The following is a 14,520-nucleotide window of genomic DNA, read 5'->3' on the forward strand; positions in this document are numbered from 1 at the left end:
GTTCTCATGATCATTGCAACTCCACGAGGTGAGATCTTGCATGGAGCCCCAGGCCGAGGGATATTGACATTTCTTTTGTGTTTCTTCCATTTGCGAATAATTGCACCAACTGTTGTCACCTTCTCACCAAGCTGCTTGGCGATGGTCTTGTAGCCCATTCCAGCCTTGTGTAGGTCTACAATCTTGTCCCTGACATCCTTGGATAGCTCTTTGGTCTTGGCCATGGTGGAGAGTTTGGAATCTGATTGATTGATTGCTTCTGTGGACAGGTGTCTTTTTTAATGGTAACAAGCTGCGGTTAGGAGCACTCGCTTTAAGAGTGTGCTCCTAATCTCAGCTCGTTACCTGTATAAAAGACAGCTGGGAGCCAGAAATCTTTCTGATTGAGAGGGGGTCAAATACTTATTTCCCTCATTAAAATGCAAATCAATTTATAACATTTTTGACATGCGTTTTTCTGGATATTTTTGTTGTTATTCTGTCACTCACTGTTCAAATAAACCTACCATTAAAATTATAGACTGATCCTTTCTTTGTCAAGGGGCAAACGTACAAAATCAGCAGGGGATCAAATACTTTTTCCCCGCACTGTATATATGAAAAAAAACAAGGAAAAACGATGTTTACAAGGGACAGGCAGGGACAAGACAAAAACACACGTCCGACTGCTACGCTTTCAGCCTGCACACATCCTGTGTGTTCTCAGAGTGCCTGGGAGAGAGACCCTCTACAGGTGCTCTGACCATACCCACTAAACGCTAAGTACACACACACACCAAGCATTAAGTGGCAGTGCCTAACCACTCTCACCACAGCCCCAGTGGTGTTGACCTTTCATAAAAAGATACGAGTCCATCAAGGCAGAGTGTAGTTGAGTCCAGTATGAGGTCATACTCCTCAGGTTACACTCCTCAGGTTACACTCCTCAGGTTACACTCCTCAGGTTACACTCCTGAGGTTACACTCCTCAGGTTACACTCCTCAGGTTACACTCCTCAGGTTACACTCCTGAGGTTACACTCCTCAGGTTACACTCCTCAGGTTACACTCCTCAGGTTACACTCCTGAGGTGACACTCCTGAGGTTACACTCCTCAGGTTACACTCCTGTGGTTACACTCCTGAGTTTACACTCCTGAGGTCAAATGTTAAGGCAAATAGCTAGTGTATGCTTTCCTATGGTCTTCTACAGTGAGTAGCATTGTCATTTTATCTTCTAACACTGCAGTGGAAACATGTCATAGACATGGTGCTAATCAGTCTCTAAAGACTGTCCCTGACGACGTCCTGCCCCGTATCTGCTAACAGTTATTACTCTCTTGTGCCAGGCTCCTGAAATGTGCACTACATGCACCTTCAAACTGGGCACACACTGGTTGAATCAACGTTGTTTCCATTTCATTCCTATGAAATTTCATTGAACCAACGTGGAATAGATGTTGAACCGACATCTGTGCCCGGTGGGTTGGTCCACGTGCGCTGACGAGCCAGAGTAGGTGTCTCTCAAATTAGCCGTGTTCACCTCTCCCTCCCTCCCCCTCATCCATCTTCATCCCGATTTAATAGCAGGCTGGCTGCTCCAGGCTCCCAGTACAATTAGCTGGCCGTCTGGGGCCAACACTGTAAAAAAACAAACTTCTCATGTATCCTATCCTGTCTTCCTCGTCCTAGTACAGACCTTTAACTTCATCTAGCAGACAGGCGGATAGTTATTCTATTATCATAGTTAAGTAAAGTACAATAATATGTAGGAAGGGTACTAAGAAGATTGGTATTGTTACACATCAACCCTGTGTGGTGGGCTCCCCTAATGCACCATCCCATTTACTCTAACTGAGGGTCGCCACTAGCTTGACTAGCCACACAAAGAGGACAAGTAGAACTTTGTGGCGTGTCTTATTCACTGGTGAAATGCTACTGAAGCCCAGAGTCATGGCAGCAAAGGTTTTATTTTAGTGTAACACAAATCTAGTTGCTAGAGCAATATGGAGGGCTCTCACCCACAGCACAGCAGGTTCTGACTGGGCTGGGGTCACGGTGTTAATGGCACGGCAAAGTTAAGTGGTGCCATACAGAGAGAGACAGTGTGCCGTCAGGGCCCTAGAGACAACGATCCATCAGGGCCAGAGAGACAGTGTGCCTTCAGGACCAGAGAGAGACAGTGTGCCGTCAGGGCCAGAGAGAGACAGTGTGCCGTCAGGGCCAGAGAGAGACAGTGTGCCGTCAGGGCCAGAGAGAGACAGTGTGCCTTCAGGACCAGAGAGAGACAGTGTGCCTTCAGGACCAGAGAGAGACAGTGTGCCGTCAGGACCAGAGAGACAGTGTGCCGTCAGGGCCCTAGAGACAACGATCCATCAGGACCAGAGAGACAGTGTGCCTTCAGGACCAGAGAGAGACAGTGTGCCTTCAGGACCAGAGAGAGACAGTGTGCCTTCAGGACCAGAGAGAGACTGTGTGCCGTCAGGGCCAGAGAGACAGTGTGCCGTCAGGGCCAGAGAGAGACCGTGTGCCGTCAGGGCCAGAGAGAGACAGTGTGCCTTCAGGACCAGAGAGGGACAGTGTGCCTTCAGGACCAGAGAGAGACAGTGTGCCGTCAGGACCAGAGAGACAGTGTGCCTTCAGGACCAGAGAGAGACAGTGTGCCTTCAGGACCAGAGAGAGACAGTGTGCCGTCAGGACCAGAGAGACAGTGTGCCGTCAGGGCCAGAGAGAGACAGTGTGCCGTCAGGGCCAGAGAGAGACAGTGTGCCGTCAGGGCCAGAGAGAGACAGTGTGCCGTCAGGGCCAGAGAGAGACAGTGTGAGCTCCATTAGATTAGTTTAGGCCAGCACTTTGCTCAGAGAAGACTATTACTTTACTCTTGGGCTGTGGCTGTGGCTGGGCTGTGGCTGTGGATGAGCTGTGGCTGGGCTGTGGCTGTGGATGAGCTGTGGCTGGGCTGTGGCTGTGGATTAGCTGTGGCTGGGCTGTGGCTGGGCTGTGGCTATGGCTGTGGCTGGGCTGTGGCTGGGCTGTGGCTGTGGCTGTGGCTGGGCTGTGGCTGGGCTGTGGCTGTGGCTGGGCTGTGGCTGTGGCTGTGCTGTGGCTGGGGCTGCAGTATGGCCACAGCTGAATGAGTGAAACATCCACTCCCCCAGACAGCACAGAGTGAAGAGAGATGGAAGGAAGTTGAACAGGATTCAGTTTGAAAGGTTTTTGTTCTTTGTTTTTTTGTTAAAGAAACCATCAGTGCACATCACCCACATTTCCAAAGCCTCCTTTCAGTTAGATACTGCTCCAGTTTTTCATTTATTCATTTCAGTTTTTCCTACATCAAATGAAGCCTTTCATCAACATGTCTGAGTAAAGCAAATGACATGAGACAGGCAGCCTGCTCACTTAAATGACATGTCCTATATTTCCCACTGGTGAGGGCCAGAGAAAGCAGCAGCATGGAAGTGCTGGCCTGTTCCCGGATCTGTTTGTGCTGTCTTGTCAATGACATAGGAGTTGGCAAGATAGTACAAACAGATCTGGGACCAGGCTACAGGTTCTGGCTCAGTCACACATATCCCCACGCTCTGTAATCCCCAAGGACAGTACAGGTTGTCTCACAGGTTGAATCACCAAACCTCTAAACCAGCAAATGGGTTTCATTACATCACAGGAATCTTCTGAGAGAAGTGATGCTCCAAGTCTTTTTAGGATTTCTAAAGTGTGTTTGTGCAAAGTGTTCGCCCGGATCAAGGTTAAAGAAATTACACTCACCTTGAACGATTGAAAAGTACATTAGACTGTTACAGTGCCGTTGGAAAGTATTCAGACCCCTTGACTTTTTCCACATTTTGTTACGTTATTGCCTTATTCTAAACTTGATTAAATAGTTTTTCTTCCTCATCAATCTACACACAATACCCCATCATCACAAAGCAAAAACAGGTTTTTAGAATTTTTTGCTAATTTATATATTTAAAGAAAAACCGATATCAAATTTACATAAGTATTCAGACCCTTTACTCTGTACTTTGTTGAAGCACCTTTGGCAGCGATTACAGCCTCAAGTCTTCTTGGCTAGGATGCTACAAGCTTGGCACACCTGTATTTGGGGAGTTTCTCCCATTCTTCTCTGCAGATCCTCTCAAGCTCTGTCAGGTTGAATGGGGATGGTTACTGCACAGCTATTTTCATGTCTCTTCAAAGATGTTCGATCGGGTTCAAGTCCGGGCTCTGGCTGGGCCACTCAAGGACATTCAGAGACTTGCCCTGAAGCCACTCCTGCGTTGTCTTGGCTGTGTGCTTAGGGTCGTTGTCCTGTTGGAAGGTTGAACCTTCACCCCAGCCTGAGGTCCTGAGCGCTCTGGAGCAGGTTTTCATCAAGGAACTCTCTGTACTTTGCTCCGTTCATCTTTGCCTCGATCCTGACTAGTCTCCAAGTCCCTGCCACTGAAAAACATCCCCACAGCATGATGCTGCCACCACCAAGTCAAGGGGTCTGAATACCTTCCAAAGGTAGTCACTTGAATCTCACCTTTTTTTCTCTCCCCTGTGATCTCGATGTACTATTTTATTAACCAATAACTTGACTTATGATTCCGTCATAGAGATGGAGAATGAATCATGATTGCTGAGAGAACAGTATTTAAAGAGACTATGAGAGGAAAACCTGCTGCTTTAGCTACAAGGGAGACTGGGGTTGAAGGATAGCTTGATTCATTGTGCTATGAACAGGACTGAAAAAGAGATGAATCACCACCATTTACCATACTGTATAGCCGTTTCATAAGTCACGGACACACCAAGATCAAGGAAAGATCTTTAGGATTTACAACAAGAGAGAACTTTGGAAGTCCTGCATTGATTGACAGACTCAAAACTCACCGACCATAATGTCCTTCATCATGTTCTTCATCATCATTATCACCATTTCAATGTTTTTACACTGATAGATTTGGCAGCAAGTTTTAATTGCTTATTTTTAATTTCCGTCTACAATTAGCTTTTGTTTTTCTTTTTTTGTGTGTAGTTATGCCCCACCAAGGATCCATTGAAAGTGCCTCAGTATCCTACCAAAAACAGAAATTGCACTAACATGAAATAGATCATAATAGCTAACATGAAATAGATCGAACCATAGGAAACTCTAAACCCTTTCAAGCCATAATAATACGAGGCATCATTTTACATCATCCAGGGAAGGGGTGATGAGGCTGCACATTCTCACCATTAGATGATAAGACATTTCTCATCCTTGTCTGGGTCTGACATGTTAACCTCTCCCCACACAGAAAGCCAGACTGGCCAGGATAAGAATAGCCCAGGCGGGCAGCTCCTGCACGGGCTTCCTCCAGAGCAAACGCAATGACCTCCTCAACGACCTGCTGGAGCTCACGGTAAGGCTCCCATTTGACCTCTGAGGGACCAAGACTGCATTAGCCCACTGAGCTAAAGGACCCAGTCTTAGTTTGAAATATGCACATGTCACCAACTAGGTTTGAACCCAGGATGTCTGGTGAATACCACAAGGCTGAGTTAGCCCGCTGAGCTAAAGCTCAAGCATGTCAGTTTTAGTGCTCTCTGTTGTCTTGTCTTCTTTCAGTTCACCAGTCTGTTGTGTCTTGTTTTCCAGGTAATGAAGCCTAGTCAGGCATGTTGTCTTCTCTGTAGCCCTAATTAAACATGGTCAGAAGGGAGAAGGAAAACTGTTATTATGTTTTTGTCACTCTTTGTTATTGTCCATGAATGTGCTGGCTGCTACATTGAAAGATTACAGTAGCAAATGGCTCTAAATTATGTCATCGATTTAGCAGGAATTAGTTTGCGTTGTGGGAGAAATTAAATTATATTAGTATTAATGTTATGGGATGAATTTAAATATGGTAGTATTCATGTTGTGGTAGAAATTAAACGATAGGGGTGCGTCACAGCAGGGATTTATGGACAAATGTCCCATATCTCTTCACTTCTTTGCATTTAGGGAGCGGTGGATGGATTACCATAATAAATGGCATAGACTGACATAACTGGCATTCTCTCAGCAACACTCTGGTTAACTGTAGCATGGCCTGAAATCCCTCGATGTCTACTGGGCTCCCGAGTGGCGCAACCTCTGCATCTCTGCATCTCAGTACAAGAGGTGTCACTGCAATTGCTGGTTCAAGTCCAGGCTGTGTCACATTTGGCTGTGATTGGGAGTCCCATAGGGTGGGGCATGTTTGGCTGGGGCAGGCTGTCATTGTAAATAAGAATGTGTTCTTAACTGACTTGCCTGGTTAAATAAATAAATACTGTGTAATAGACTTGGAGCACAAAATCCATGTGAGTTTAGGAAGAGCAAAAAGTATGATAGAAAGCTAAAGAGGTGTTATTTAGTTACCGTAATTTCCGGACTATTGAGCGCACCTGAATATAAGCCGCGCCCACTGAATTTTTTACAAATTATTATTTTGAACCTAAATAAGCCGCACATGTCTATAAGCCGCAGGTGCCTACCGGTACATTGAAATAAATTAACTTTACACAGGCTTTAACGAAACACGGCTTGTAATAAAAATAAATAGGCTTTAACGAAACACGGCCTGAAACAAAAAATTATAATTAGCAGTAAGTCTTTTTGCACTGAGTCAATTCCTAACGCTGCTGTTTCCAATGTCTTATCATCGACTCATTAAGACCAAGCTCCCGTGCAGCAGCTCTATTTCCTTTTCCAACAGCCAGATCAATCGCCTTCAACTTGAAAGCTGCATCATATGCATTTCTCCGTGTCTTTGCCATGATGAGGGTGACAAAATGACTACCGTAATCAGAATGAGGGGAAGTTTGAGAGCGTTCAATTTAATCTAAACAGTAAACAAAAAAGTTGTTTGACCTTAACCCGTTCGGCAATTTCATTGGTCTAATGAAAGCTTCATGCCGCCAAAAAACTGAGCACGTCACAGAATGTGTTTTTTTTGGAGAAAAAAACATTTAAAGCGGGAAAAATCCATATATTAGCCGCGTCATTGTTTAAGCCGCGAGGTTCAAAGCATGGGAAAAAAGTTGCGGCTTATAGTCCGGAAATTACGGTAGTTGTTTTACCGTGGCTGGGATACGGCTGCCAGCGCTCTGGCACTTTGAATTACTGTCATGTCACCGCAGTCAGTCAGGGCTGTGTGGGCCCACATACTGTAGCTGGAAGAAGAACAGGCTAACTCTGTCCTCTACACAGTTGGGAAGATTGTCTCCCCTTGTGGCTTTTCTCAGTCAGATGACAAGCTTTGTTTGGTTTTATCTTCTTGGTCATTTGTTTGCTAGTACCCCACACATCAACAAGCAAAAGTAACTCACAGGAGAGTTACTACTATACTATACTTCCAGATGAATTTATCCAACTGAAAAACCTTCATAGAGTAATCCTTCAAAGAAACGCTGTGTTAACTGTCCACTGAACTGACTGTGAGTGAAATTTGAATGAGAGTAAATGGAACAGATCTCTGTTGATCGAGACAAAAGTATTTCCATCTATTGTGCAATGTTGTGCCTAGCACCATTTGTTGCAGACAGGAGGTATGTCTGCATATTCTTTTTAAAATGTGTTTTACCATAATTGTTGTTGAAACAGTTGTTTTTGTTGAAATTATTGTTTCAACAATAATCTTTAACTGCTAGGTCAAGTTATGTTTCATGGAATTTGTAGAGAATGGGGGGCCTCCCAAGTGGCGCATCACTACAGACCCGGGTTCGATCCCAGGCTGTGTCACAACCAGCCGTGACCGGGAGTCCCATAGGGCAATGCACAATTGGCTCAGCGTCGTCCGGGTTAGGGGAGGGTTTGGCCGGGAGTGCTTTACTTGGCTCATCGCGCTCTAGCGACTCCTTGTGGCGGGCAGGGCGCCTGCAGGCTGACTCGGTCATCAGTTGAATAGTGTTTCCTCCAGGTTAAGTGGGCAGGTGTTAAGAAGCGCGGTTTGGTGGGTCATGTTTCAGAGGACGCATGAATCGACCTTCGCCTCTCCCAAGCCCGTTGGCGAGTTGCAGCAATGAGACAAGATCGCAATTGGATATCACGAAATTGGGGAGAAAAAGGGGGTAAAATACAAACCAAAAAATATTGTAAAGAAAATGAAAAGTAAAGCCATTTCTGTCTTCATTTTTTTCTGTCGCTGTCTCTTCTCCCCTCTTCAACTCTATGAAGCAACAACCTTACAAGCAAAACAATATCCATGAGGTATTTAATCAGCCATCACATGAGGTTACAATGAAAACCTACACATGCAACATCCTCAATCCACTTGAATTCTGTCAGCAAAGACTAATCCTAACCCGACCTGTCATAGATATTGATAATGAAACAAAATGCCTTGAGCTCAATTGGCTAATCCACACACTTGTACCATTGTACAGATGTAGGATCTTAATTAGATCACTCTTTTGTTGTTGATAATTTTCCTGCAGACCAGGAAATGCAAACTTGTAGTGTATTTGAGGTTTTAAAAGGCTTCTAAGTTTTGCTATTTCCATGTTGAAATTTTAGATTTGATTTGCTCAAACGAAAAATGTATCAATCCCTAAAAATAAATATGTTAATTATAATCCACATAATAATTTGTTTCCTGTTGCTGCAGGATTATTTTCCCGCTGGAGCAGATTGACTCAAATTAAGATCCTACATCTGTATGCCATGTATGTGACTGTTAAAAATGTTTGTATTGTATGTGTTTCTATGTGTTTTTGTGTGTTTCTGTGTGTCTCCACTAAGGGCTCAGAGGAGGAGGAACTGCTGCTCAGCAAGAGCATGTCATTATTAGAGAGTCAACACCACCATCTATTGCACTGTCTGGAGAAGACCACTGTGAGTCTATTCTAACCATACTGTATGACTAGAAAACCATACTCTAACATAGTCTATGCCTAGAAAACCATACTCTAACATACTCTATGATTATAAAAAAACATACTCTATGCCTAGAAAACATACTCTAACCATACTCTAACATTCTCTATGACTAGAAAACCATACTATAATATACTCTATGCCTAGAAAACCATACTCTAACACACTCTATGCCTAGACAAGCATACTCTAACATACTCTATGCCTAGAAAACATACTCTAGCATACTCTATGCCTAGAAAACATACTCTAGCATACTCTATGCCTAGAAAACCATACTCTAACCATACTCTAACATTCCCTATGCCTAGACAACCATACTCTAACCATACTTTAACATTCTCTATGACTAGAAAACCATATTCTAACATACTCAATGACTAGAAAACCATACTCTAACCCAAGGCTCTCCAATCCTGTTCCTGGAGAGCTACAGTCCTGTAGTTTCTTTTGCTCCAACTCTGATCTAGTTACAGCTGGGGTTAGCTTTCCGGGAACAGGTTTGGAGAGCCCTGCGTCTAACCATATTCTAGCCATACTCTGGCATACTCTATGACTAGAAAACCATACTCTAACCATACTCAATGACTAAAAAAACATACTCTAATTATACTCTGTCTATGGCTAGACTTGTCAGGATTCCTCTGTAAAAAACCTTTCATGATAAATATAGTCTTATCCATTATTCAAATAAAGGAAACATGTTATCCAACGTTGTTATTGAGAGTTGACATGCCCCACATCCTTGGAGATCTTGTTTTATTATACAGTGATAACAACTATTCAGTCACTATATAAAAAAAATTATAACAACTATTCTATCACTATTGAACCTTATAACAACTATTCTGTCACTATATAAACCTTATAACAACTATTCTGTCACTATATAAACCTAATATATTCACTTCTATAGGGTGAATAAAAAATCAAGCGAGCAGCAGCTGTCTTTTAATGCCCCTCCTCCTCTGCAGGCCCATGAGTTTATGGATGAGCAGCTGTATGAACAGAATTGTCTGGAGACCACGGTCCAGAGCTACACCTCCCGTAGCCCCTCCCTCTCCAGCCAAGACAGGCCCATAGGCACCTGCTGTACCCGCCGGGTGAAGAGGAGCTCCCCCCTGCCCAACTCCAGCATGCCCCTCCAGCCCAGCCATCAGCATGGGCCGCTACAGGAGCTCAGCGACCTCCACATCCAGTGTGGGGACAAGCTGCCCCGCATCACCAGGTTAGAGACTGCAGGCAGCCAGGCACCGGGAGACAGGTTGAATACGCTCTTGGAATCTTTTTCGAGTTATCCAAAGCGTTTGACACGGTTGATCATGGAAATATTACTTTAGAAATTGCATTATTACGGTTTTCATATTATATATATAGTTATGTTCATTATAGAGGACAATTTGTTTAGGCAAATGGCTGTGCATCTACCATGGCCAAGATATTCTGCGGTGTGCCGCAGGCAGTGGTGGATTTAGGTATAGGTGACATGGGCAGACACCCAGGGAGGCATCTTGCCTGGGGCGGCACGGGGCGCCTGTACCAAAAAATCGGAATGGTGACATTTGCTCGATCGGTTTTCTATCGTTCATATGCACATCACGTCAATGATATCATGTCACGGTGTAGGACGGTGGGTCAATTAACCTTGTCGGAGTGGGCCCCCTAATTCTAGTTTGTGAGATGGGGGGGGGGGGGGGGGGGCTGAAGGGGAGCCATACAAGCTAGAACCGCCACTGGCCACAGGTTTCGATAATTGAGTGTTATTCCTAAGATATATCTATGACCTTGGTGCTGTGTCTCCTACCGTACTTCCCATTCTCTTTTCTGATGATACCAACTTGATTTTATCACACAATAATTTTTATTCACTAATTAATGAAGCCAACTCAGGTATGGACACATTTTCTGAATGGTTCCATATAAACAAATTATCTTTAAATGTTAAAAAAAAGTCCTACTTTATTGTATTCATTAGTATGAATAAGAAATAAAAAAATGTTTTAAAGGAATGAAATAGAACACATCCACTAGAGTTCTAAGTGATGAAAAATGATCATGGAAATATCATATTCAATTTGTCAGTAGCTAAGTGATGAAATCTGTTGGTTTCATCAGAAAGATTAGTGGTTTGGTACATCAGGCTTGCTTCCTAACTTTATACTTTTGCTTAATTGACCCATCTCTCATTTATTGTAATATTTTATGGGCCAGTACATTTTTTTTTGTACTTATTTGTGGTGTGGTTTTCATATAAGCCCTTTTGGCCTTCCAACCTCATCTGGACACCGTTTTTACCTGAACTGTTTTGTCTTTCACTTCCTTTCTTTGGTGTGAATAAATATAACCTAAACCCTATCCATTGAATAAATATAACCTAAACCCTATCCATTGAATAAATATAACCTAAACCCTATCCATTGAATAAATATAACCTAAACCCTATCCATTGAATAAATATAACCTAAACCCTATCCATTGAATAAATATAACCTAAACCCTATCCATTGAATAAATATAACCTAAACCCTATCCATTGAATAAATATAACCTAAACCCTATCCATTGCAGGTTGTATCCAATCCAAGTTGCCTCTCCTTAGGCATAGGTCTACAATCAACTTTAACTGGACTAAGCTGATCTTAAATCATGGTGCAACTTCATCATACTCGGCAAAAGACATGCTTGATGCACACATGGAGTCCCCATAGAAAACACTAGATGGTGCTGTAGGGTTGTATCTAGCACTTTTGTTACAAGTTGTTGGGCCATTTGTAAAATTACAGTACTTTTACAGTATTATTCCACCCTCTCCCTCTGTCTGTCTGTCTGTCTTTCTCTGTTTATCTTTCTTACTCTCTCTTTCTCTAACTCTTGCTCTCTATACTCTCTCTCTCTCTCCACTCTCAGTCGCTCTAGTCTCAACATGAAGACAGACGAGGAGGGTCTGTTCAACTGCAAGGGCGGTCAGATCACCACGGCGATCATCAGCATCCCCACGCCCCACTCTACCACCCCGGACGGGGACGGTCTTCACGGACCCCCCCAGCGCAGACCCCCCCCTCCCCCCACCGGCCCAGAGGCCGCCAGTATTAACACCACAGCCAGCTCCAATGTCTTCAAAGTGTCCGCTCTGTGACTGTGTGACTGACCCACTCGACAGACTGACTGAGCAGGAGGAGAGGTGAAGAGAGGCTTTCACTAGAACTCTACCTTGAAGGACCCCTGTCGCCCGTTTCAGAGATAGAAAAATGGGAGAGAACTCCCCGTGTACCAAGGAGTATACAGGCTTTTAGGCAGCAAGGGGATAGGCTATACTGAGTGAAATGCTGCAAGGCAGCTGATGGTACAGTAGGCTACGATGTGCGCATTTTCCTAAAACGGGCCTGTATGTGTGCATTTTGGGATTATGACACGACAAAGGAAGTCACTGTGTCTTTGTGCACTTCGCACCTACATCTTATTGTTTTGATCTGCCTACAGCTAAACCCTGAATGTCTGAAAGATGAGGATGAAGACACCTATCAATGTTTTAACTTTAGGTTGTTACGTCTTCTTTATGTTTTCAGTTGTCTTATCTATTTTCACTGTGTGTGTGTGTGTGTGTGTGTGTGTGTGTGTGTGTGTGTGTGTGTGTGTGTGTGTGTGTGTGTGTGTGTGTGTGTGTGTGTGTGTGTGTGTGTGTGTGTGTGTGTGTGTGTGTGAGAGATGTTCATATTTTAGTGGGTTATAACCTTACATTTCCATCTGTCCACAATGTCTTTAAAATCTAAACAACATAAATGCCTACTAGTACTCTGACAAATGTTCCATCAGACACGCTACAGTATTGCTGCTTTCCCAAATCTGTCTCTCTCTCTGTCTCTCTCTCTGTCTCTCTCTCTGTCTCTCTCTCTGTCTCTCTCTCTGTCTCTCCCTTGCTCTCACTCTCTCTCAATTTCAATGTAAGGGGCGTTATTGGCATGGGAAACATATGTTTACATTGCCAAAGCAAGTGAAATGGATAAACAAAAGTGAAATAAACAATAAAAAGTGAACAGTAAATATTACACTCACACAAGTTCTCTCTCTGTCTCTCTCTCTGTCTCACTATCGCTCCCTCTATCGCTTTCTCTATATTTCTATCTCTCCCTCGCTCTTTCTCTCCTTTGCTCTCTCTCTCGGTCTCACTCTCTCTATCTCTCTCCTTTTCTCTTCCAAACTGTCTTCATTTTTAAGACTTTAGCAGTTTAGTTGTTGTTGTTTCAGTTCAGTGGAAGACAGTATAATCACCATGGCAACAATGAATGTCTATGTCAATTCCCTACTATGACGTGAACAGGCTTCCTCTACATGTTACATTAACTGTTGTCCATTGGAGGTCCATGCTGTAGGTGCCTGGTGTTTCGGAATAGCTTGTGACTACTTGCCAAGATGTGCTACAGTAAAATTATAACAGATAAACAAGTATTTTTTTTTTTTGTGTAAATTATTATTTTACTCTGTAGGTTTTTGAATAATGAAAATGAAAATACCATGTTGCATTCAAGGTATCTATGTTTTTGTATTGACATTGTGTACTCAGCCATGTGGTAGACAGAGGTAAGGACATTACTGTTATAAAATCCCCACCTAATCCATTGTTGTGATTCAATGTGTAATGTGGATGTTAAAAATAGATGTTTTAACATGTTCACCATGTCACGTGAAAAGATGAGTAAAATTCATATCAATGGGTTACTACAAACACCTATCTATTGGAGGGTGGTTCTTAACAATCCTAATTTGTCTCCATGCTGGTTGAGGCCTTGTCACATTTACCACACCCTTTGAAGAACGCTGCTCACTCATCTGGTTAACAACTGGGTCCATGATGTGTAAAGTGTAGGAGTTTTTCCTGGCCATATGAGCTGACCAGGACTATGCTGACCAAGCTGACCAAGGGCTCTATTCAGTGTGTATCGCTGAAGTGTTAAAAGATTGCCCACTGTAAAAGTAATTTACGATTGAGCCGACATGCAGCGTTTACCTTAAATGCAGTCTCCACGAACATTCCCTTTAATTGTCAATCGCGCTATAAAGCTGAACTTCCGCGATACGGATTGAATAGAGCCCAAGTTATAGTCTATGACTAGGGCATGGAGTTTTTCATTTGACCTAGTTATGTGAATTCAACAGTAGACCTAGTACACATTCTGCGTACTGTTTCATGCTTAGCGAGGTCATCCGAGAATACAAAAGCTAACAGAAAACAGTGATGAAGTCTCATTTCTGTCTTGTGATGGAAAGATAATGGACACATTTATCCACCTGAGACGGAATGGAAAAGGTCGCTGGTCAAAAAGTCTTTCCTACTTTTCGCCTCCTTAGGTTTGGGTCTTTTTTAAATCAGGTTTTTCTGTCTGCTCTGTATTCTCTGTTTTTCTGTCTGCTCTGTATTCTCTGTTTTTCTGTCTGCTCCGTATTCTCTGTTTATCTGTCTGCTCTGTATTCTCTGTTTTTCTGTCTGCTCTGTATTCTCTGTTTTTCTGTCTGCTCCGTATTCTCTGTTTATCTGTCTGCTCTGTATTCTCTGTTTTTCTGTCTGCTCTGTATTCTCTGTTTTTCTGTCTGCTCTGTATTCTCTGTTTTTCTGTCTGCTCTGTATTCTCTGTTTTTCTGTCTGCTCCGTATTCTCTGTTTTTCTGTCTGCTCCGT

The 14,520-nt window shown here is 43.3% G+C and overlaps 1 protein-coding gene across 2 annotated transcripts in view; it reads left to right on the forward strand.

The window, feature by feature from the left end:
- Positions 1-12,780, forward strand: part of LOC115207439 (potassium voltage-gated channel subfamily D member 3-like) — a 132,176-nt gene extending 119,396 nt beyond the window's left edge. For both annotated transcript variants that reach the window (XM_029774512.1, XM_029774511.1), the window contains exons 4-7: positions 5,264-5,368; positions 8,713-8,805; positions 9,822-10,075; positions 11,755-12,780. In XM_029774512.1, coding sequence (XP_029630372.1) covers positions 5,264-5,368; positions 8,713-8,805; positions 9,822-10,075; positions 11,755-11,983 — 681 coding nt within the window. In that variant the 3' untranslated portion in view covers positions 11,984-12,780. The remainder of the gene's footprint in view (positions 1-5,263; positions 5,369-8,712; positions 8,806-9,821; positions 10,076-11,754) is intronic.
- The last annotated feature ends 1,740 nt before the right edge of the window (positions 12,781-14,520 follow it).

This window comes from Salmo trutta, chromosome 14 (assembly GCF_901001165.1).
Source record: "Salmo trutta chromosome 14, fSalTru1.1, whole genome shotgun sequence".
NCBI lineage: Eukaryota > Metazoa > Chordata > Actinopteri > Salmoniformes > Salmonidae > Salmo > Salmo trutta.